The sequence below is a fragment of the Anser cygnoides genome, unplaced genomic scaffold, assembly GCF_040182565.1.
Source record: "Anser cygnoides isolate HZ-2024a breed goose unplaced genomic scaffold, Taihu_goose_T2T_genome scaffold_52_1, whole genome shotgun sequence".
In the NCBI taxonomy this organism is placed as follows: domain Eukaryota; kingdom Metazoa; phylum Chordata; class Aves; order Anseriformes; family Anatidae; genus Anser; species Anser cygnoides.
The window spans coordinates 586,642-606,340 of record NW_027103075.1 but is presented as its reverse complement, the minus strand read 5'-3'; the positions used below and the strand labels follow the sequence as shown (position 1 = coordinate 606,340).

At 64.2% G+C, this 19,699-nt stretch overlaps 3 protein-coding genes across 4 annotated transcripts; 1 reads left to right on the top strand and 2 right to left on the bottom strand.

Annotated features, from left to right (window-relative positions):
- Positions 1-477: 477 nt before the first annotated feature.
- On the bottom strand, positions 478-6,877 carry LOC136789512 (proteasome subunit beta type-5-like). Its single transcript, XM_066989561.1, is given in 7 exon segments — positions 478-618; positions 2,060-2,238; positions 2,241-2,380; positions 3,601-3,792; positions 3,795-3,906; positions 6,490-6,710; positions 6,865-6,877. Coding segments are annotated over 6 exon segments (828 nt in total). The 3' UTR covers positions 478-618; positions 2,060-2,088.
- On the bottom strand, positions 6,792-12,169 carry LOC136789515 (RING finger protein 212B-like). Its single transcript, XM_066989564.1, has 11 exons — positions 11,935-12,169; positions 10,825-10,877; positions 9,603-9,671; positions 9,410-9,525; positions 9,266-9,326; positions 8,361-8,386; positions 8,237-8,283; positions 7,939-7,981; positions 7,795-7,847; positions 7,140-7,167; positions 6,792-7,052 (listed from the first exon to the last, which is right to left on the bottom strand). Exons 1-11 carry the CDS (start codon positions 12,050-12,052, stop codon positions 6,926-6,928), a joined length of 741 nt encoding a protein of 246 aa, XP_066845665.1. The 5' UTR covers positions 12,053-12,169; the 3' UTR covers positions 6,792-6,925.
- LOC136789516 (dehydrogenase/reductase SDR family member 4-like) lies at positions 9,427-19,020 on the top strand. 2 transcript variants are annotated; one of them, XM_066989566.1, is made up of 9 exons: positions 9,427-9,551; positions 14,249-14,516; positions 15,207-15,384; positions 16,017-16,118; positions 16,217-16,287; positions 16,386-16,437; positions 18,234-18,368; positions 18,658-18,713; positions 18,815-19,020. In XM_066989566.1, exons 2-9 carry the CDS (start codon positions 14,467-14,469, stop codon positions 18,927-18,929), a joined length of 759 nt encoding a protein of 252 aa, XP_066845667.1. In that variant the 5' UTR covers positions 9,427-9,551; positions 14,249-14,466; the 3' UTR covers positions 18,930-19,020. The 2 variants fall into 2 exon arrangements, with proteins under 2 accessions (XP_066845667.1, XP_066845666.1); XM_066989565.1 differs by lacking the exons at positions 9,427-9,551; positions 18,234-18,368 and having other exon boundaries at positions 14,360-14,516.
- Positions 19,021-19,699: the final 679 nt, after the last annotated feature.

Sequence of the window (19,699 nt, the reverse complement as noted above, 5' to 3'; positions counted from 1 at the left end):
CCGCGCCCCCTCCCCTCCCCGTTCACTCTGGAGCCTACTGACGGCCCCCGGCGACTCAAAAACGCCGGAAACGCCCCAAATTTAACCAAAACTCCGCGGTTTTTTCGCGAGGCGGCCCCAGCCCGCCCTCCCCTCCTCCCCCTGAGGCCCCGCCCCTTTGTTTTTTACCTTATTTGGCTGTGGGGGGCACAAAATGGCCAATGGGATGGGGTGAGGAAGGGGCTTTCGGCCAACCAGCCTCACAGGGGGCGGGGCCAAGCGGTCACGTGCCCCCCACCGCCCACCACCATTGGCTGAGGCCCCCCGTCCAAGATGGCCGCCCCCCTCCCCGTCCCGCTCCCTCCATCAATGAGAGACAGGGGCTGGAACCAATCAGAAAGCTTTATGGGATGCGGGGGCGGGGCCACTGCAGAGGGGGCGGGGCCATCTCTGCAGTGGCCCCGCCCCCCCTGCAGTGGTTGGAGGCCTCCGCGGCCTCGGCCAATGGGAGCCTCCGAAATGGATCACGGCCTCCGCCTCCTCGGCCAATGGGGCGCTCCGGACGGCCGCGGCCTCCGCTTCTCCAACCAATGGGATCGCCCGAGCGCGGCCTCCGCCTCGTCAGCCAATGGGAGCCTCCTAAAGAACGACAAAACCGGCCTCCACCAATTAAAAAACCCCGCGGCCTCCGTTTCCTTAACCCAGCCCCGGCCTCCGCCCCCCCGACCAACGGGAACCTCCAAAAAACCCCGGCCTCCATCTTTTAAACCCATCAAGCCCCGGCCTCCGCCCCAAAAACCCCGGCCTCCACCCCCTGAATCAACAAAATCCCCCCCAAATCCCCCGTGGCCTCCATTTTGTTAACCCCACGCTGGCCTCCACCCCCAAAACCCCCCCAAACCCCCCAAAAACCCCAGCTTCCACCCCCTAAATCAACCAAATCCCCCCCAAATCCCCCGTGGCCTCCATTTTCTTAACCCCATGCTGGCCTCCACCCCCTCACCCCCCCAAATCCCCCCAAAACCCCAGCCTCCACCCCCTAAATCAACAAAATTCCCCCTAAAGCCCCTGTAGCCTCCACTTTCTTAACCCCACGCTGGCCTCCACCCCCAAAATCCCCCCAAAACCCCCCAAAACCCCAGCCTCCACCCCCTCACTCCCCCAAAAACCCCGGCCTCCACCCCCTAAATCAACAAAATCCCCCCCAAACGCCCCCGTGGCCTCCATTTTCTTAACCTGATGCCGGCCTCCACCCCCTCACCCCCCCAAAACCCTCCAAAAACCCTGGCCTCCACCCCCTAAATCAACAAAATCCCCCCCAAACCCCTCATGGCCTCCACTTTCTTAACCCCCGCTGTCCTCCGCCCCCAAAACCCCCCCAAAACTCCCCAAAAACCCCAGCCTCCACCCCCTAAATCAACCAAATCCCCCCCAAACCCCCCCGTGGCCTCCATTTTCTTAACCCCATGCTGGCCTCCACCCCCTCACCGCCCCCAAAACCCCTCAAAAACCCCGGCCTCCACCCGCTAAATCAACAAAATCCGCCCCAAACCCCCCGTAGCCTCCATTTCCTTAACCCAACCGCAGCCTCCACCCCCTGAACCCCCCAAAAACCCCGGCCTCCACCCCCTCATCCCCCCAAACCCCGGCCTCCACCCCCTAAATCAACCAAATCCCCCCCAAACCCCCGGTGGCCTCCATTTTCTTAACCCAACCGCAGCCTCCACCCCCCAAACCCCCCAAAAACCCCCGGCCTCCACCCCGTCAATGAACAAAATCCTCCCTAAACTCCCTGTGGCCTCCATTTTCTTAACCCAACCGCGGCCTCCACCACCCAAAACCCCCCCAAAACCCCCCAAAACCCCAGCCTCCACCCCCTCTGCGCCCCAAAACCCCGGCCTCCACCCCCTAAACCAAAAAAACCCCCCCCAACCCCCCCATGGCCCCCATTTTCTTAACCCCATGCCGGCCTCCACCCCCTCACCAACCCCAAATCCCCCCCAAAACCCCCGGCCTCCACCCCCCTCACCCCCCCAAATCCCCCTCACCCCCCCCAAAACCCCCCCCCGTACCCCCTCACCCCCGCTGTCCTCCTCCGGCGCGGCCTCCTCACTCCCGCCCGGCCTCCCCGTAGAGGCCCTGCAGCTCGGCCACGTCGTGGCGCGAGACGCGGCGCCAGCCGCCGGCCCCCACGTGGTAGACGGCCACGCGGCCCCCCGAGTAGGCGTCGCGCCGCGCCGCCTGGAAGATGGCGCGCCGGGGCCCAGCTCGCAGGCGGCCTCCACGCCGAGGCCCGGGCGGAGGCCGCGGTCCAGGACCCCGTAGGCGTAGGGGGCGCCCGAGCCCACGGCGAAGGCCGGCCCGGGGACGCGGGTGCCCTCGCTGTCCACGTAGTAGAGGCCTGGGGGGGGGGGGGGGGGAGGAAAAAAGGAGGTTGGGGGGAGGCCGGCGGGGTTTGGGGGGCCTCTGCCCCGAGGATGGGGGCGGTGGGAGGCCTCCAGCCCAAAAAGAACGGCCTCAACCCCACCCAAACCCCCCCCCCAACCCCCCCCCCCAACCCCTCCAATCCCACCCCAAATCCCCCCAAACCCCCCTCAAATCCCCCCAAACCCCCCTTAAACCCCCCAATGTCCCCAATCCCCCCTCAAACCGCCCCCAACCCCCCCCGAAACCGCCTCAAACCCCCCCAAAGCCCCCCAATCCCCCCAACCTCCCCAAAGCCCCCAATCCTCCCTCAACCCCCCCCCAAATCCCTCCAACCCCACCCCAAACCCCCCCAATCCCCCCAACCTCCCCAATCCCCCTCAAACCCCCCCAAACCCCCCTCGAACCCCCCAAACCCCCCTCAACCCCCACCCAAATCCCCCTCCAACCCCCCAAACCCCCCTCAATCCCCCCCCCCCAACCCCCTCAATCCCCCCCCATAACCCCCCCCAAACCCCCCCAAACGCCCCCAATCCCCCCTCAAACCCCCCCTCAAACCCCCCCAAACCCCCCCCAAACTCCCCCAAAGCCCCCCAATCCCCCTTAATCCCCCTCAACCCCCCCAACCCCCCTCAACCCCCAAACACCCCCCAATCCCCCCCAACCCCCAAACCCCCAACCCCCCCAATCCCCTCTTAATCCCCCCCAACCCCCCTCAATCCCCCCATAACCCCCCAAACCCCCCAATCCCCCTCAAACCCCCCAAACCCCCTCAACCCCCCAAACCCCCAACCCCACCCCAAACCCCCCAACCCCCCCCAATCCCCCCCCTCAACTCCCCCAATCCCCCCCAAACCCCTCCAACCCCACCCCAAACCCCCCTCAATCCTCCCAACCCCCCTCAATCCCCCCATAACCCCCCAAACCCCCCCAAAACGCCCCCAATCCCCCCCTCAAACCCCCCCAAAGCCCCCCAATCCCCCCTTAATCCCCCTCAACCCCCCCCAACCCCCCTCAACCCCCCCAAACACCCCCCAATCCCCCCCAAACCCCTCCAGCCCCACCCCAAACCCCCCTCAAACCCCCCAACCCCCCTTAATCTCCCCCAAACCCCCCTCGAACCCCCCAACCCACCCCAAACCCCCCTCAAACCGCCCCCAACCCCCCCAACCCCCCAGCCCCCCGCAGCGGCCTCACCCGGCCCCCTCTTGTCCCAGCCGCAGATCATGGTGCCCATGCTGAGCCCCAGCCCCTTGTACTGGTACACCATGTTGGCCAGCAGCTTGGAGGCGGCGGCCACCGAGATGGGCTCCTTGTTGCGCAGCTCGTAGACGCGGCACTGCCGCGCCAGCAGCCGCTCCCAGAAGCCGCAGTCGGCCGCGCCCCCGCCATGGTGCCCAGCAGCGCCGCGTTGATCTCGATCACCTTCTGCACCGACTGCGACGCCACGTACGAGCCCGCCGTCGCCCGCGAGTCCACCGCCACCACCACGCCCTCCTCGAACTGCGGGGGGGACGGGAGTTTGGGGGGCGCCGAGAGGACGGGGAGGGGCCCCAGGCGGACTCGGAGGCCGCTACGTGGCTTTGGAGGCCCACCACGAGGTCCCCAAGTGGCCCTGGAGGCCCTTAGGTAGACTTGGCGACCCCTAGGTAGACCTGGAGGCCCACCACCGGGTCCCCAAGTGGCCCTGGAGGCCCTTAGGTAGACTTGGCGACCCCTAGGTAGACCTGGAGGCCCACCACCAGGTCCCCGTGGCCCTGGAGGCCCTTAGGTAGACTTGGCGACCCCTAGGTAGACCTGGAGGCCCACCACCAGGTCCCCAAGTGGCCCTGGAGGCCCTTAGGTAGACTTGGAGACCCCTAGGTAGACCTGGAGGCCCACCACCAGGTCCCCGTGGCCCTGGAGGCCCTTAGGTAGACTTGGAGACCCTTAGGTAGACCTGGAGGACCACCACCAGGTCCCCAAGTGGCCCTGGAGGCCCTTAGGTAGACTTGGCGACCCCTAGGTAGACCTGGAGGCCCACCACCAGGTCTCCAAGTGGCCCTGGAGGCCCTTAGGTAGACTTGGAGACCCCTAGGTAGACCTGGAGGCCCACCACCAGGTCCCGAAGTGGCCCTGGAGGCCCTTAGGTAGACTTGGAGAGCCCTAGGTAGACCTGGAGGCCCACCACCAGGTCCCGAAGTGGCCCTGGAGGCCCTTAGGTAGACTTGGCGACCCCTAGGTAGACCTGGAGGCCCACCACCAGGTCCCCAAGTGGCCCTGGAGGCCCTTAGGTAGACTTGGAGACCCCTAGGTAGACCTGGAGGCCCACCACCAGGTCCCCGTGGCCCTGGAGGCCCTTAGGTAGACTTGGAGACCCCTAGGTAGACCTGGAGGCCCACCACGAGGTCCCCAAGTGGCCCTGGAGCCCATTAGGTAGACTTGAAGACCCCTAGGTTGACTTGGAGACCCCTAAGTAGACTTGGAGGACCACCATGAGGTCCCCAAGTGGCCCTGGAGGTCCTTAGGTGGCTTTGGAGGACCACCGTGAGGTCCCCAAGTGGCCCTGGAGGCCGTTAGGTGGCCCTGGAGACCCCTAGGTTGACTTGGAGGACCCTAGATAGACTTGGAGGCCCACCACAAGGTCCCCAAGTGGACTTGGAGGCCCTTAGGTGGTTTTGGAAGCCCACCACGAGGTCCACAAGTAGACTTGGAGGCCTTTAGGTGGCTTTGGAGGCCCACCATGAGGTCCACAAGTGGCCCTGGAGTCCCCTAGACTGACTTGGAGGACCCTAGGTTGACTTGGAGGCCCACCACGAGATCCCCAAGTGGCCCTGGAGACCCTTAGGTGGCCTCAGAGACCCCTAAGTTGACTTGGAGGACCCTAGGTAGTCTTGGAGGCCCACCACGAGGTGTCTACGTGGCTTTGGAGGCCTACCACAAGATCCCCAAATGGCCCTGGAAACCGTTAGGTAGACTTGGAGGCCCACCACAAGGTCCCCAAGTGACCCTGGAGACCGTTAGGTGGCCCTGGAGACCCCTAGGTTGACTTGGAGGACCCTAGGTAGACTTGGAGGCCCACCACGAGGTCTCTAGGTGGTCCTCAAGTGACCTTGGAGGCCATTAGGTGGCCTTGGAGGTTCACCACGAGGTCCCTAGGAGACCCTCAGGTGGCCTTGGAGACCCCTAGGTTGACTTGGAGGACCCTAGGTAGACTCAGAGACTCACCACGAGGTGTCTACGTGGCTTTGGAGGCCCATCATGAGGTCCCCAAGTGGCCCTGGAGGTCCTTAGGTGGCTTTGGAGGACCACCGTGAGGTCCCCAAGTGGCCTCGGAGGCCCCTACGTAGACTCGGAGGCCCACCACGAGGTCTCGAGGTGGCCTTGGAGGCTCCCTGTCTGCAGAAATCAGCCCCACAAGGGCTTCATTCAGGTTTTGGGGTCCCTCCAGGGGCTTTGGGGTACCCCCAAGGGGATTTAGGGTCCCAAAAAGGGACTTTGGGGTCCTCCTAGGGGTCTTCGGGGTCCCTCCTTGGGGATTTGGGGTCCCTATGACCAAACACCCACCCCAGAGAAGCTTTTATAAGGTCTCAAAATTCCACCCGCGCAATTTGGGGTCCCCTCCATGGGGTCTGGGGGTGGCTACGGACCTAACCCAGACCCGCAAGGGCTTCTATATGACGGCGGGGTCCCCAAAAAAGGCTTTGGGGGTCCCCCCACGGGGCTCTGGGGTCTCACCAGGGGGTTTTAGGACCCTCCAAAAAATTTTGTGCCCCCCAAGCGGTTTTGGGGTCCCATAACGGGACTTTAGGCCCCCGCAAGGGGCTTTAGGGTCCCCCCAAGGGGCTTTAGGGCACCCCAAGGGGCTTTAGGGTACCCCCAAGGGGTTCTGCGGTCCCCCTAAGGGGTTTTGGGGTCCCGTAAGGGATCTTTAGGCCCCCCCCCCGGATTTTGGGTCCCCCCACGAGTCTTCAGAATCCCTATAACCAAACACCCCTCATAAAACCCTTCCGAAGCTCTCCCGTGCGCTCTGTGCTCCCCCCACGGGGCTTGCGGACTCCCCAACCCCCCAAACCCCCCCAAAGACCCCTCAACCCCCCCCCCCACCTTAAAAGCCAGCGTGGTGGTTCCGTGCAGGAGCTGCAAACCGGGTCCGGGGGGCTCCGCGGTGCCCCAGGGCGGCGCCGCGAGGCTCTGCGGGGGGCCGGGGGGGTCCCGGGGGGCTGCGAGGAGCGGGAAGGCGGCGGGGGGCGGCGGGGGCTCGGCGGGGAGCCGCAGGGACGCTGGCCAGCGCCATCTTGCCTCCCAAGATGGCGGCGGGGGGGGCGCTCAAGATGGCGCCGGTTGCCGGGCAACGCGGCGGGGGCGCGCGCAAGATGGCGCCGGTTGCCGGGCAACGCGAATGGGCGCGCGCAAGATGCGCCGGTTGCCGGGCAACGCGGCGGGGGCGCGCGCAAGGCGGCGCCGGTTGCTAGGGGCGACGCGGCGGCGCCATCTTGCTTGAGGGCGTGACGCGGCGGCTTCCGCCCGGCGGTGACGTCACCTAGCGGCCTCCTCCTCCTCCGCCGCCGGGCCGGAAGTGGGGGGGTTGCCGGGACAAGATGGCGGCGGGGAGAGGCCGGGGGGCGGGCGGGGCCCAGGGGGGCGTCGGGGGAGCCGGGGGGGCGGCCCTGGAGGGGGGAGGGGGGCGGTGGGAGCGGGAAGCCCCCCCCGGAGCGCCCCGAAATGGACGCGCCCCCCCCCCCCCCGGGGCTTACCTGTGGTGGGGCAGGCTGGGGGCGGGGCCTGGGGAGAGGGGGCGGGGTCAGAAGGGGGCGGGGTTAAGCGGGAGGGGGCGGGGCTTGGGGTAGTGGAAGCCAATGGGGGGCTGGGGGCGTGGCTTGGGGAAGGGGCGGGGTTTGTGGCGGAGGGGGCGGGGCTTGGGGTGGGGGTGGGGCGAAGGGGGGCGGGGCTTGGGCGAGTGGGCGGGGCTTCTGGGCTACTGGTGTTCCAATGGGAGCTGGGGGCGTGGCTTAGGTGGAGGGGGCGGGGCTTAGGTGGAGGGGGCGGGGCTTAGGTGGAGGGGGGCGTGGCTTAGGTGGAGGGGCGGGGCTTAGGGGAGGGGGCGGGGCTTAGGTGGAGGGGGCGTGGCTTAGGTGGAGGGGGCGGGGCTTAGGTGGAGGGGGCGGGGCTTAGGGGAGGGGGCGGGGCTTAGGGGAGGGGGCGGGGCTTAGGTGGAGGGGGCGGGGCTTAGGGGAGGGGGCGGGGCTTAGGGGAGGGGGCGGGGCTTAGGTGGAGGGGCGGGGGGCTTAGGTGGAGGGGGCGGGGCTTAGGTGGAGGGGGCGGGGCTTGTGGGTGGCTTAGGGTGTATGGGGAAGGGGGGGGGGGGGGGTTGGATTTTTGGGGTGAAACCCGGGGATTTTGGGGGCTCACCCGGCCACGTGGGGGTCCCACGGAGCGGGGGCCGCTCCAGCGACGCCGAGCGGCTGCGGTGGGTGGGAGGGGCACGTTTTTGGGGGGGAAAACCCCAAATTTGGGGGCGTTCCTGGATTCTGGGGGGGGGGGGGTCTCGCTCACCTCACCACCTGCCCGCTGAGCTGCCGCCGGGGCTGGGGGGTCACTGGGGGGGGGGGTGGCGAGTTTTAGGGTGAAAAACCTTAAAATTGGGGCTCCCCAAAAATGGGGGGGGTCCCAAAAAATGGGAGAAAAAGGGGGGGTTGGGGAAAAGGGGGGGGTTGGGGGAAAAAAGGGGGATTTGGGGGAAAAAAGGGGGATTTGGGGGAAAAAAGGGGGATTTGGGGGAAATGGGGGGGGAGGGGGGGAAGGGTGGTTTTGGGGAAAAAATGGGGGTTTTAGGGAAAAAGGGGGGTCCTACCTGTCTCCACTGGGGAGGTGATGCCGACGGGCCTGGGGGTGCTGTTCCTGGGGGGGGGGGAATTGGGGTGCTGAGCACCTGGGGGGGGGGACCCCAAAAATTAAGGGGGTTGGGGGGGGCTCACCTGCTCGACCGCCAGCCTGGGGAGACCTGGGGGGGGAATTTGGGGGGAGAAAGGGGGAAATTGGGGGTTAAAGGGGGAAATGGGGGGTTGAAAGGGGAAATTGGGGGGGAAATGGGGAATTGGCGGGGTAAATGGGGGAAAAAAGGACAAATGGGGGGGGTTAATGGGGAAAGGGGGGGGTAAATAGGGAAAACTGAGGAGGAATGGGGGGGTTAAACAGGGAGAAATGGGTTAAATAGAGAATAAATAGGTAAAATACGGAAAAGTGGGGGTCTTAAATGGGGAAGGATTGATTAAATAGGGAAAAATTAGGGTAAATAGAGGGAAATGGGGGGGTTAAATGGGGAAAATGGGTTAAAAAGGATAAAAAGGGGGGAAATGGGGGTCAAATAAGGAAAAAGAGAGTCGAAGAGGAGGATAAATGGGGAAAAAGGGTCTTAATTGGGGTAAAACGGGGAAAAGGGGGGTTAAATGTGGGAGAAGGGGTTTTTAAAGGGGGGTTAAATAGGAAAAAAAGGGGGTTGAATAGGGACAAAGGGGGTTAAAAGGGGAAAAGGGAGGGTTAAAAAGGGAAAAGGGAGGGTTAAAAAGGGAAAAGGGAGGGTTAAAAAGGGAAAAGGGAGAGTTAAAAGGGGAAAAAGGGGGTTAAGAGGGGAAAAAGGGGGTTAAATGGGGAAAATGGGTGGCCAAATGGGGGAAAATGGTGGCCACATGGGCGAAAAGGGGGGTTAAAAGGGGAAAAAGGGCGTCCAAATGGGGAAAAATGGGGGAAGGGGGATTTAAATGGGGAAAAAAGGGTGGTAGAAAGGGGAAAAAGGATAGAACGGGGAAAAGGAGGACTGAACGGGAAGAGGGGGGAGTTAAATGGGGAAAAAAGTGGGGTAAAAGGGGGAGATCTGGGGGACCTCGGCCTCCCGCAGGTGCCTCCGGAGCTCCCCGTTCTCCCTGCGCAGCGCCTCGGCCTCCCTGCGGGGCGGCAGCGGTGAGGCCGGGGGGTGGGGGAGGCCGAAGGCGGGGGGAGGCCGCCCCCCCAAGATGGCCTCGCTCACCTCTCCTTGGCCTCCAGCGCCCGGCGGGCCTCCCGCAGCGCCGCCTCGGCCCGGCGCGCGGCGTGGCGCTGGGAGGCCAGCAGCAGCTCCGCCTGCGCCCGCTGGAAGCGCCAGGCCTGCGGGGAGGAGCTCAGAAGAAAGGGTAAGGGGGGGGAAGGGTTTTTTGGGGGAAAATCCGCCGGATTTGGCTCACCTGGGAGATGTGCGCCAGGCGCTGGCGGGCGACGGCGGCGGGGCTTTTGAGGAAAAGCGCCTCGTGGGGCTGGGGGGGGGGGGGGATAAGGGGTAAATCGGGCCGCCGGCAGGGCGGCGCTCGCTGTCAAAAGGGGGGCGCGAGGGGCGGGGAGGCCGCGAAATGGCGGCCGTTGGGCGGGGGGACAAAATGGCGGCCCCCATGGGGGGGGGTATTCAAAATGGCGGCCCAATGGGTTAGTATGGGGGGATCCAAGATGGCGGCCCCCATTGGAGGGGAACAAAATGGCGGCCCTATGGGGGTGAATGGGGGAGCCAAGATGGCGGCCCCCATGGGGGGATCCAAGATGGCGGCCCTATGGGGGTGAATGGGGGATCCAAGATGGCGGCCCTATGGGGGTGAATGGGGGATCCAAGGTGGCGGCCCTATGGGGGTGTATATGGGGGATCCAAAATGGCGGCCCCCATGGGGGGATCCAAGATGGCGGCCCTATGGGGGTGGATATGGGGGATCCAAAATGGCGGCCCCCATGGGGGGATCCAAGATGGCGGCCCTATGGGGGTGTATATGGGGGATCCAAGATGGCGGCCCCCAGTGGGGGGATCCAAGATGGCGGCCCTATGGGGGTGAATGGGGGATCCAAGATGGCGGCCCCCAGTGGGGGGATCCAAGATGGCGGCCCTATGGGGGTGAATGGGGGATCCAAGATGGCGGCCCTCAGTGGGGGGATCCAAGATGGCGGCCCTATGGAGGTGTATATGGGGGATCCAAGATGGCGGCCACCATGGGGGGATCCAAGATGGCGGCCCTATGGGGGTGGATATGGGGGATCCAAGATGGCGGCCACCATGGGGGGATCCAAGATGGCGGCCCTATGGGGGTGGATATGGGGGATCCAAGATGGCGGCCCTATGGGGGCGAATGGGGGATCCAAGATGGCGGCCCCCAGTGGGGGGATCCAAGATGGCGGCCCTATGGAGGTGAATGGGGGGATCCAAGATGGCGGCCGCCTGTGGGGGTTATCCAAGATGGCGGCCAGCCCTATGGGGGTGAATGGGGGGATCCAAGATGGCAGCCCCCAGTGGGGGGATCCAAGATGGCGGCCCTATGGAGGTGAATGGGGGATCCAAGATGGCGGCCTCCATTAGGGGGGAAACAAAATGGCGGCCCTATGGGGGTGAATGGGGGGGATCCAAGATGGCGGCCCCCAGGGGGCACTCACCTGGTCGGGGAGGGGGAAGCGGCGGCAGGCGGCGGCGCAGACGGGGCAGGGACCTGTAAGGGTAAGGGTTAATTATTGAGCACCCCCTTTTTTAAAAAAATGTTTTGTGGGGTTAAATTGTACGGGGGCCCCTTTTTGTAAATGTTTTTTGGGGTTAAAGCACCGAAGGGCCCTTTTCTGCCATTGTTTTATGGGGTTAAAGCATTGGGGGACGCTGTCTGCTGACATTTTATGGGGTTGGGGATTGAGGGACCCCTTTTTACAAACGTTTTGTGAGGTAAAAGCATTGGCGAACCCCTTTATAAAGCCATTTTTTGAGGTAAAACCATTCACGGACCTTTTTCTGCCACCATTTTATGGCATTAAAGGATCAGAGGACCCCTTCCTGCCACCATTTTATGAGGTAAAACCATTTCTGCTGCCATTTTATGGGATTAGGGACTGAGGGACCCCCTTTTACACGCATTTTATGAGGTAAAACCATTGGGGACCCCCTTTCTGCCACCATTTTATGGCGTTAAAGATTGAAGAACCCCTTTTTATACCCATTTTATGGGGTCACCATGAAGGGACCCCCCCCTTTTCCAGCCTCCCGGGGCCCCTACCTGCTCCCAGGCCACGTTGTGAGGTAAAAACGTTGGCAGACCCCTTTTTAAAACGATTTTGTGAGGTAAATGTGTCCGGAGACGCCTTTCTGCTGCCGTTTTGTGGGATTAGGGACCGAGGGACCCCCCTTTTACACCCATTTTGTGAGGTAAAACCATTGGCAGACCCCCTTCTGCTTCCATTTTATGGGATTAGGGATTGAAGAACCCGTTTTACAGCCATTTTGTGAGGTAAAACCATTGGCAGACCCCCTTCAGCCGCCATTTTATGGGATTAGGGATTGAAGAACCCGCTTTACACCCATTTTGTGAGGTAAAACCATTGGCAGACCCCCTTCAGCCGCCATTTTATGGGATCAGGGACCGAGGGACCCCCCTTTTACACCCATTTTGTGAGGGGAGACCTTTCACAGGCAACTTTTATGACCATAAAGGATCGGGGGACCCCTTTTACACCCATTTTATGGGCCCCCCCGTGAGGGGAACCCCCCTTTCCCAGCCCTACCTGCCCCCAGGCAGCGCTGGCAGAGGAGGTGCCCGCAGGAGGTGAGGCAGAAGCCGGCGCCCTCCTGCCGGTAGCAGCGGTTGCAGTGGAACCAGTCCTGCCCGGGGGGGGCCGCCATGGCCCCGGGGAAGGGGGCGGGGCCTAAAAGGGCGGGAAGCGCGGGGGCGGGGCCTAAAAGGGCGGGAAGCGCGGGGGCGGGGCCTAAAAGGGCGGGAAGCGCGGGGGCGGGGCCTAAAAGGGCGGGAAGCGCGGGGGCGGGGCCTAAAAAGGGCGGGAAGCGCGGGGGCGGGGCCTAAAAGGGCGGGAAGCGCGGGGGCGTGGCCTAAAAGGGCGGGAAGCGCGGGGGCGGGGCCTAAAAAGGGCGGGAAGCGCGGCCTAAAAAGGGCGGGAAGCGCTGAGGAGAAAGGGCGCGAGGCGGCTAAAAGGACCGACAAAAAGGTGAGAATCGCCTTAAAACTACCATCAAAGCGTGTGAGAAACGTTTAAAAACAGCTTTAAAATGGTGAGAGGCGTTAAAAAATACCTCTAGAAGGGTGAGGAACGTTAAGAAATGCCTATAAACGTGGCGGAAAGCGTTTAAAGTTACCATTAAAAGGGTGAGAAACGTCCGAAAGGGTGAGAAACGTCTGAAAGGGTGAGAAACGTCTGAAAGGGTGAGAAACGTCTGAAAAGAAACGTCTGAAAGGGTGAGAAACGTCTAAAAGGGTGAAAACGTCTGGTGAGAAAAGTCTAAAAAACGGTGAGAGACATTTAAAATAAGCATTGAAAAGGTGAGAGACGTTTAAATTGCCATTAAAAAACGTGATAAACGTTTAAATTGTCATTAAAAAGAATACAAAATGTCTAAATTACCATTAAAAGGGTGAGAAACGTTTAAAAATGCCTTTAAAAGCGGCAATAAATGCTTAAAATTACCATTAAATGGGTTAATAAAGGTTTAAATTACCATTAAGACGGCGAGGAAGGTTTAAAATTACCCTCAATACACTATTACCATCCCATAATGCCTCAGGAACCCCCCCAAAAAACCTCAAATATCCCCCAACACCTCGCGACCCCCCCTCATATATCCCATAATGCTTCAGAAACCCCTCCGACACCCCCCCAGTGCCTCAGGAACCGTTCCCCAAACCCCCAAATATCCCGTACTACCTCAAATTTCCCCCAAAAAAACTCACATATCCCATAATGCCTCAGAACGTTCCCCCAAAGCCCCCCCAATATCCCCCAATTCCTCAAAATTTCCCCGCTAAAACCCCGAATATCCCATAATTTCCCAGAAACCCTCCCAAAATCCCACAGTACCTCAAGAACTCCCCCTAAAGCCCCTTAAATATCCCATAATGCATCAGGATCTCCCTCAATGTCCCCAGATACCTCAAAATTCCCCCCTAAAACCCCATAAATATCCCGTAATCCCCAGAAACCCCCAATAAACCCCTCAAAAATCCCATAATCCCCCGGAAACCTCCAATAACCCCCCCCAATATCCCAAAATACCTCAAAATTTCCCCAATAACCCCCCTCAAAAATCCCACAATCCCCCAGAAACCCCAATAAACCCCTCAAAAATCCCAAAATACCTCAAAATTTCCCCAGTAACCCCCCCTCAATATCCCATTATCCTCCAGAAGCCCCCAATAAAACCCTCAAAAATCGCCAAATACCTCAAAATTTCCCCAATAAACCCCTCAAAAATCCCATAATCCCCCAGAAACCCCCAATAAACCACTCCAATATCCCATAATCCCCCATAAACCCCAATAAACCCCTCAAAAATCCCCAAATACCTCAAAATTTCCCCAATAACCCCCCTCAATATCCCATTATAATCCAGAAGCCCCCAATAAACCCCTCAAAAATCGCCAAATACCTCAAAATTTCCCCAATAAACCCCTCAAAAATCCCATAATCCCCCAGAAACCCCCAATAAACCCCTCAGAAATCCCAAAATACCTCAAAATTTCCCCAATAAACCCCTCAAAAATCCCAAAATTCCCCAGAAACCCCCAATAAACCCCTCAAAAATCCCAAAATACCTCAAAATTTCCCCAATAAACCCCTCAAAAATCCCATAATCCACCAGAAACCCCCAATAAACCCCTCAAAAATCCCAAAATACCTCAAAATTTCCCCAATAAACCCCTCAAAAATCCCATAATCCACCAGAAACCCCAATAAACCCCTCAAAAATCCCAAAATACCCCAAAATTTCCCCAATAACCCCCCCAATTCCCCATAATCCCCCAGGAACCCCCAATAAACCCCGGGGGGCGGAGCCTTCCCTTTAGCCCCGCCCCCTTTCCTTCCCCAGCGTGGGCGGGGCCTAGCAGGAGGCCACCGGAAGTGGGGGCTACCAGACCCGGAAGTGAGGCTACCAGACCCGGAAGTGAGGCTACCAGACCCGGAAGTGGCCGCCGGAAGTCCCACAGAGGACGCGTCCCCCGAGGCCTTTGCCCTCCATTTTTGCTGGCCCCGCCCCCTCGCGGTGACGTCACATCCGGCCCCGCCCCCCCCCTGCAGAGGGGCGCGATGGCGGCGCTGGCCGGGAAGGTGGCGCTGGTCACGGCCGCCACCGACGGGTGAGGGCCCGGAATCCCCCCCAGCACCCCTAATCCCCCCTAATCCCCCGTAATCCCCCGTAATCCCCTCACCCCACAGCGCCCCATAACCCCCCATAATCCCCCATAACCCCCATAATCCCCCCATAACCCCCCATAATCCCCCATAACCCCCATAATCCCCCCATAACCCCCCATAATCCCCCATAACCCCCCATAATCCCCCATAACCCCCCATAATCCCCCCATAACCCCCCATAATCCCCCATAACCCCCCATAATCCCCCATAATCCCCCCATAACCCCCATAATCCCCCATAAATCCCCACAGCGCCCCCTAATCCCCTCATACTCCCCGCGTAATCCCCCCTAACCCTCCGTAATCCCCCATAATCCCCTATAACCCCCTCACCCAATTGTGCCCTGTATCTCCCCTGGCCCCACGGACCCAAACCCCATAAGCCCCTTGCCCCATAGCCCCCCCCATAATCCCCCACAGCGCCCCATAATCCCCCATGACAGCCCCATAGTGCCCCATAGCAGCCCCATATCACCCCATAGCCCCCCCATATCACCCCATAACCCCCCATAGAGAGCCCCCAGCGCCCTGCTGCCCCCCATAGAGACCCCCCAGCACCCCATAGCCCCCCGTAGCCCCCCGTAGAGACCCCATAGCCCCCCCCAGCGCCCCGCTGCCCCCCCCCCCCCCAGGATCGGGCTGGCGGTGGCGGAGGCGCTGGGGGCGGCGGGGGCGCGCGTGGTGCTGAGCTCGCGGCGCCAGCCCCGCGTGGAGGCGGCTGTGGGGCGGCTGCGGGGCCGCGGGCTCGAGGCCACCGGGGTCGTGTGCCACGTGGGGCGGCCCCAGGACCGGCAGCGCCTGGTGCAGGCGGTGAGCCGGGGGCTACGGGGGGGGGGGGTGTGGGGCCGGGGGGTGGTTGTGGGGTCGGAGGGGTGGTTATGGGGTCAGGGGGAGGTTATGGGGTCGGGGGGAGGTTGTGGGGCTGGGGGGAGGTTGTGGGGTCAGGGGGGAGGTTATGGGGTCGGGGGGAGGTTATGGGGTCGGGGGGAGGTTATGGGGTCGGGGGGAGGTTATGGGGTCAGGGGGGAGGTTATGGGGTCAGGGGGGAGGTTATGGGGTCAGGGGGGAGGTTATGGGGTCAGGGGGGAGGTTATGGGGTCGGGGGGGAGGTTATGGGGTCGGGGGGAGGTTATGGGGCTGGGGGGGAGGTTATGGGGTCAGGGGGTGGTTGTGGGGCTGGGGGGGGTGTTGTGGGGCCAGGGGGGAGGTTATGGGGCCAGGGGGGAGGTTATGGGGTCAGGGGGTGGTTGTGGGTCCAGGGGCAGGTTATGGGGCCAGAGGGGTGCTATGGGGTTGGGGGGTGGTCCCGTGGATCTGTGGGGCGCTGTGGGGCTTTTTGGGGATCCCTTGGATCTGTGGGGCCCTACGGGGGTTCTACGGCCCTGTGGGTCGCCGGGGGGGCCCCACGGACTTATGGGGCGCCCCACGGCCCTATGGGGCAGGCCCTGGACACGTACGGCGCCATCGACATCCTGGTGTCCAACGCCGCCGTCAACCCCGTCATGGGCAGCGCCCTGGAGGCCGAGGAGGAGGCCTGGGAGAAGGTGCGGCCCCGCCCCCTCCCTTTTAAGCCCCGCCCCCTGCCCGACCACGCCCTCCCAAGCCCCGCCCCCCTTTGTCTGACCACGCCCCCCCCCCAAAGATCTTCCAGGTGAACGTGACGGCGGCGGCCATGCTGGTGAAGCTGGTGGTGCCCCACATGGAGCGCCGGGGGTGAGCCGGGAGGGGGCGGGGCTTGTGGGGGAAAGGGGGCGGGGCCTGGCGGTGACCACGCCCCCGCCGGTGACGCCCCGCCCCCTTTTGTCGCGCAGGGGCGGGGCCATCGTGCTGGTGTCCTCGCTGGCCGGGTACATGCCCTTCCCGGTGAGCCGGGGCGAGGGGGCGGGGCTTGGGGAGGGGGCGGGGCTTGGGGAAAGGGGGCGGGGCTTGGGGAGGGGCGGGGCTTGTGGGGAGGGGCTTGGGGGGAGGGGGCGGGGCTTGGGGAGAGGGGGCGGGGCTTGTGGGGTTGTGGGAGGGGCTTGATGGGGAGGGGGCGGGGCTTGATGGGGAGGGGGCGGGGCTTGGGGGGAGGGGGCGGGGCTTGGGGGGAGGGGGCGGGGCTTGGGGGAGGGGGCGGGGCTTGGGGGAGGGGGCGGGGCTTGGGGGGAGGGGCGGGGCTTGGGGAGAGGGGGCGGGGCTTGATGGGGAGGGGGCGGGGCTTGATGGGGAGGGGGCGGGGCTTGATGGGGAGGGGGCGGGGCTTGGGGGAGGGGGCGGGGCTTGGGGAGAGGGGGCGGGGCTTGATGGGGAGGGGGCGGGGCTTGATGGGGAGGGGGCGGGGCTTGATGGGGAGGGGGCGGGGCTTGAGGGAGAGGGCGGGGCATGGGGAGAGGGGGCGGGGCTTGTGGGGTTGTGGGAGGGGCTTGTTGTCGAGGGGCGGGGCTTAGTGGGGAGGGGGCGGGGCTTGATGGAGGGGGGCGGGCTTAGGGGAGGGGCGGGGCTTGGGAGAGGGGGGCGGGGCTTGAGGGGGAGGGGGCGGGGCTTGGGGTGGGATTGTGGGGTGGGGGAGGGGTTGTGGGAGGGGCTTGATGGGAAAGGGGCGGGGCTTCATGGAAGGGGGCGTGCTTTATGGGAGGGGGCGGGGCTTGTGGGGTTGTGGGCGGGGCTTGAGGGGGAGGGGCTTGGGAGGTGGGGGCGGGGCTTGGGGGAGGGGCGGGGCTTGGGGGGAGGGGCGGGGCTTCGGGAAAGGGGGCGGGGCTTGGGGGGAGGGGCGGGGCTTCGGAGAGGGTGCGGGGCTCAGGGTGGGGGCGGGGCTTGGGGAGTGGGCGGGGCTTGGGAGAGGGGGCGGTGTTTGGGGAGGGGGCGGGGCTTGTGGGGTTATGGGAGGGGCTTGATGGGGAGGGGCAGGCTTGATGTCGAGGGGCGGGGCTTGGTGGGGAGGGGGCGGGGCTTGGGAATGGGGCCTGTGGGTGGGGGAGGGGTGGTGGGAGGGGCTTGATGGGGAGGGGGCGGGGCTTGGAGATGGGGGCGGGGCTTGAGGGTGGGGTTGTGGGAGGGGTTTGATGTGGAGGGGGCGGGGCTTGTGAGTTGGGGGCGGGGCTTGGTGGGGAGGGGCTTAATGGGAGGGGGCGGGGCTTGTGGGAGGGGCTTGATGTCGAGGGGCGGGGCTTGACGGGGAGGGGGCGGGGCTTGGGAGTGGGGCTTGTGGGGTGGGGGAGGGGTTGTGGGAGGGGCTTGATGGGAAAGGGGCGTGGCTTGTTGGGAGGGGGCGGGGCTTGGGAGGTGGGGGCGGGGCTTGATGGGAAATGGGCGGGGCTTGAGGGTGGGGTTGTGGGAGGGGTTTGATGTGGAGGGGGCGGAGCTTCAGAGTTGGGGGCGGGGCTTGGGGGAGGGGGCGGGGCTTGGGGGCTTGTGGGAGGGGCTTGATGGGGAGGTGCTTGATGGGAGGGGGCGGGGCTTGACGGGGAGGGGGCGGGGCTTGGGGGCGTGGCTGGGTAGTGGGAGGGGCTTGACGGGAAAGGGGCGGGTCTCGGGGGTGGGGTTTTGGGGTGGGGGCGGGGGTTGTGGCGTGGGGGCGGGGCTGTGGGTGTAGGGGCGGGGCCTGGTGGGGGCGGGGCTTGGTGTGGGGGCGTGGCCGGGCCCCGCCGGTGACGTCACGGCCTATGATGGGGTGCCGGCAGGCGCTGGGCCCCTACAGCGTGAGCAAGGCGGCGCTGCTGGGGCTGGTGAAGGCGCTGGCCCCGGAGCTGCGCCCCCGCCGCGTCCGCATCAACGCCGTCGCCCCCGGCCTCGTCCGCACCCGCTTCAGCGCCGCCGTGAGGGGGCGGGGCCTCGGGGAGGGGGCGGGGCTTCGGGGAGGGGGCGGGGCTTCGGGGAGGGGGCGGGGCTTCGGGGAGGGGGCGGGGCTTCGGGGAGGGGGCGGGGCCTCGGGGAGGGGGCGGGGCCTCGAGGGGTGTGGGCGGAGGGGGCGGGGCATAAGTCACGTGAGGGTTCTGGGTGGGGCTAAGGAAGGGGGCGTGGCCTCGGGGTGGGGGCGTGGCTAATGGGGTGGGCGGGGCTTATCGGTGGGCGTGGCCATGACGTCACCCCCTTTCCGCCTTGCAGCTGTGGGAGGACGAGGCCAGGCGCCAGCAGGTGATGGCCGCCATGGGCATCGACAGGTGGGCGGGGCTACGGGTCACGGGGGGCGGGGCCAAACCCCAAAGGGGGCGTGGTTAACGCGAGCCACGCCCACTTTACCCCTCCCCCCCCCCCCCCCCAGGCTGGGGACGCCATCGGACGTGGCCTCGGTGGTGACGTTCCTCTGCTCGCCCGCCGCCGACTACGTGGTTGGGGAGACCGTGGTGGTGGCCGGGGGCGCCCCCTCCCGCCTTTAGGGGAGATTTGGGGACGTTTCGGGCGGTTTTGGGGCCATTCCGGGCGGATTTGGGGGCGTTTCGGGGCCAATAAACCCCCCTCTGACTGGTGCCGTGGAGCCGAGACAAGATGGCGGCCGTGGGGGGCCGCCATTTTGTGGGGGGGAGGAAGGTCTCGGGGCAAGATGGCGGCACCCGCAGGGGGCGGCCATCTTGGGGCCTGCCCATTGGTGTCAACGGGGGTGGGCGGCCATCTCGGGCCGCCATCTTGTGCCCCGTGGGGGCAGCCATGTCGGGGGCAGGCAGCCATCTTGGGGCGGTCACCATAGCAACGGTGAGGGGTGGGCGGCCATGTTATATGCTGGCAGCCATCTTGAGACTGTTACCACGGTAACCCCAGGGGCCTGGCAGCCATCTTGGGACCTGGCAGCCATCTTGGTGGCGTTGCTATAGCAACAGTGAGGGCCAGGCAGCCATGTTGGAAGCTGGCAGCCCTCGTGGCGCCATCACCATGGCAACGCTGAAAGCCTGGCAGCCATCTTAGAGCCTGGCAGCCATCTTGAGACCATCGCCATGGCAACCCTGAGGCTCAGGCAGCCATCCTGGCGCCATTGCCATGGCAACATGGAGGGCTGGGAAGCCATCTTGGAGCCTGGCAGCCATCTTGGAGCCTGGCAGCCATCTTGGAGCCTGGCAGCCATCTTGGAGCCTGGCAGCCATCTTAGAGCCTGGCAGCCAACCCCTTGGTGCCATCCCCGTGGCAACGCTGAGGCTCAGGCGGCCATCTTGGA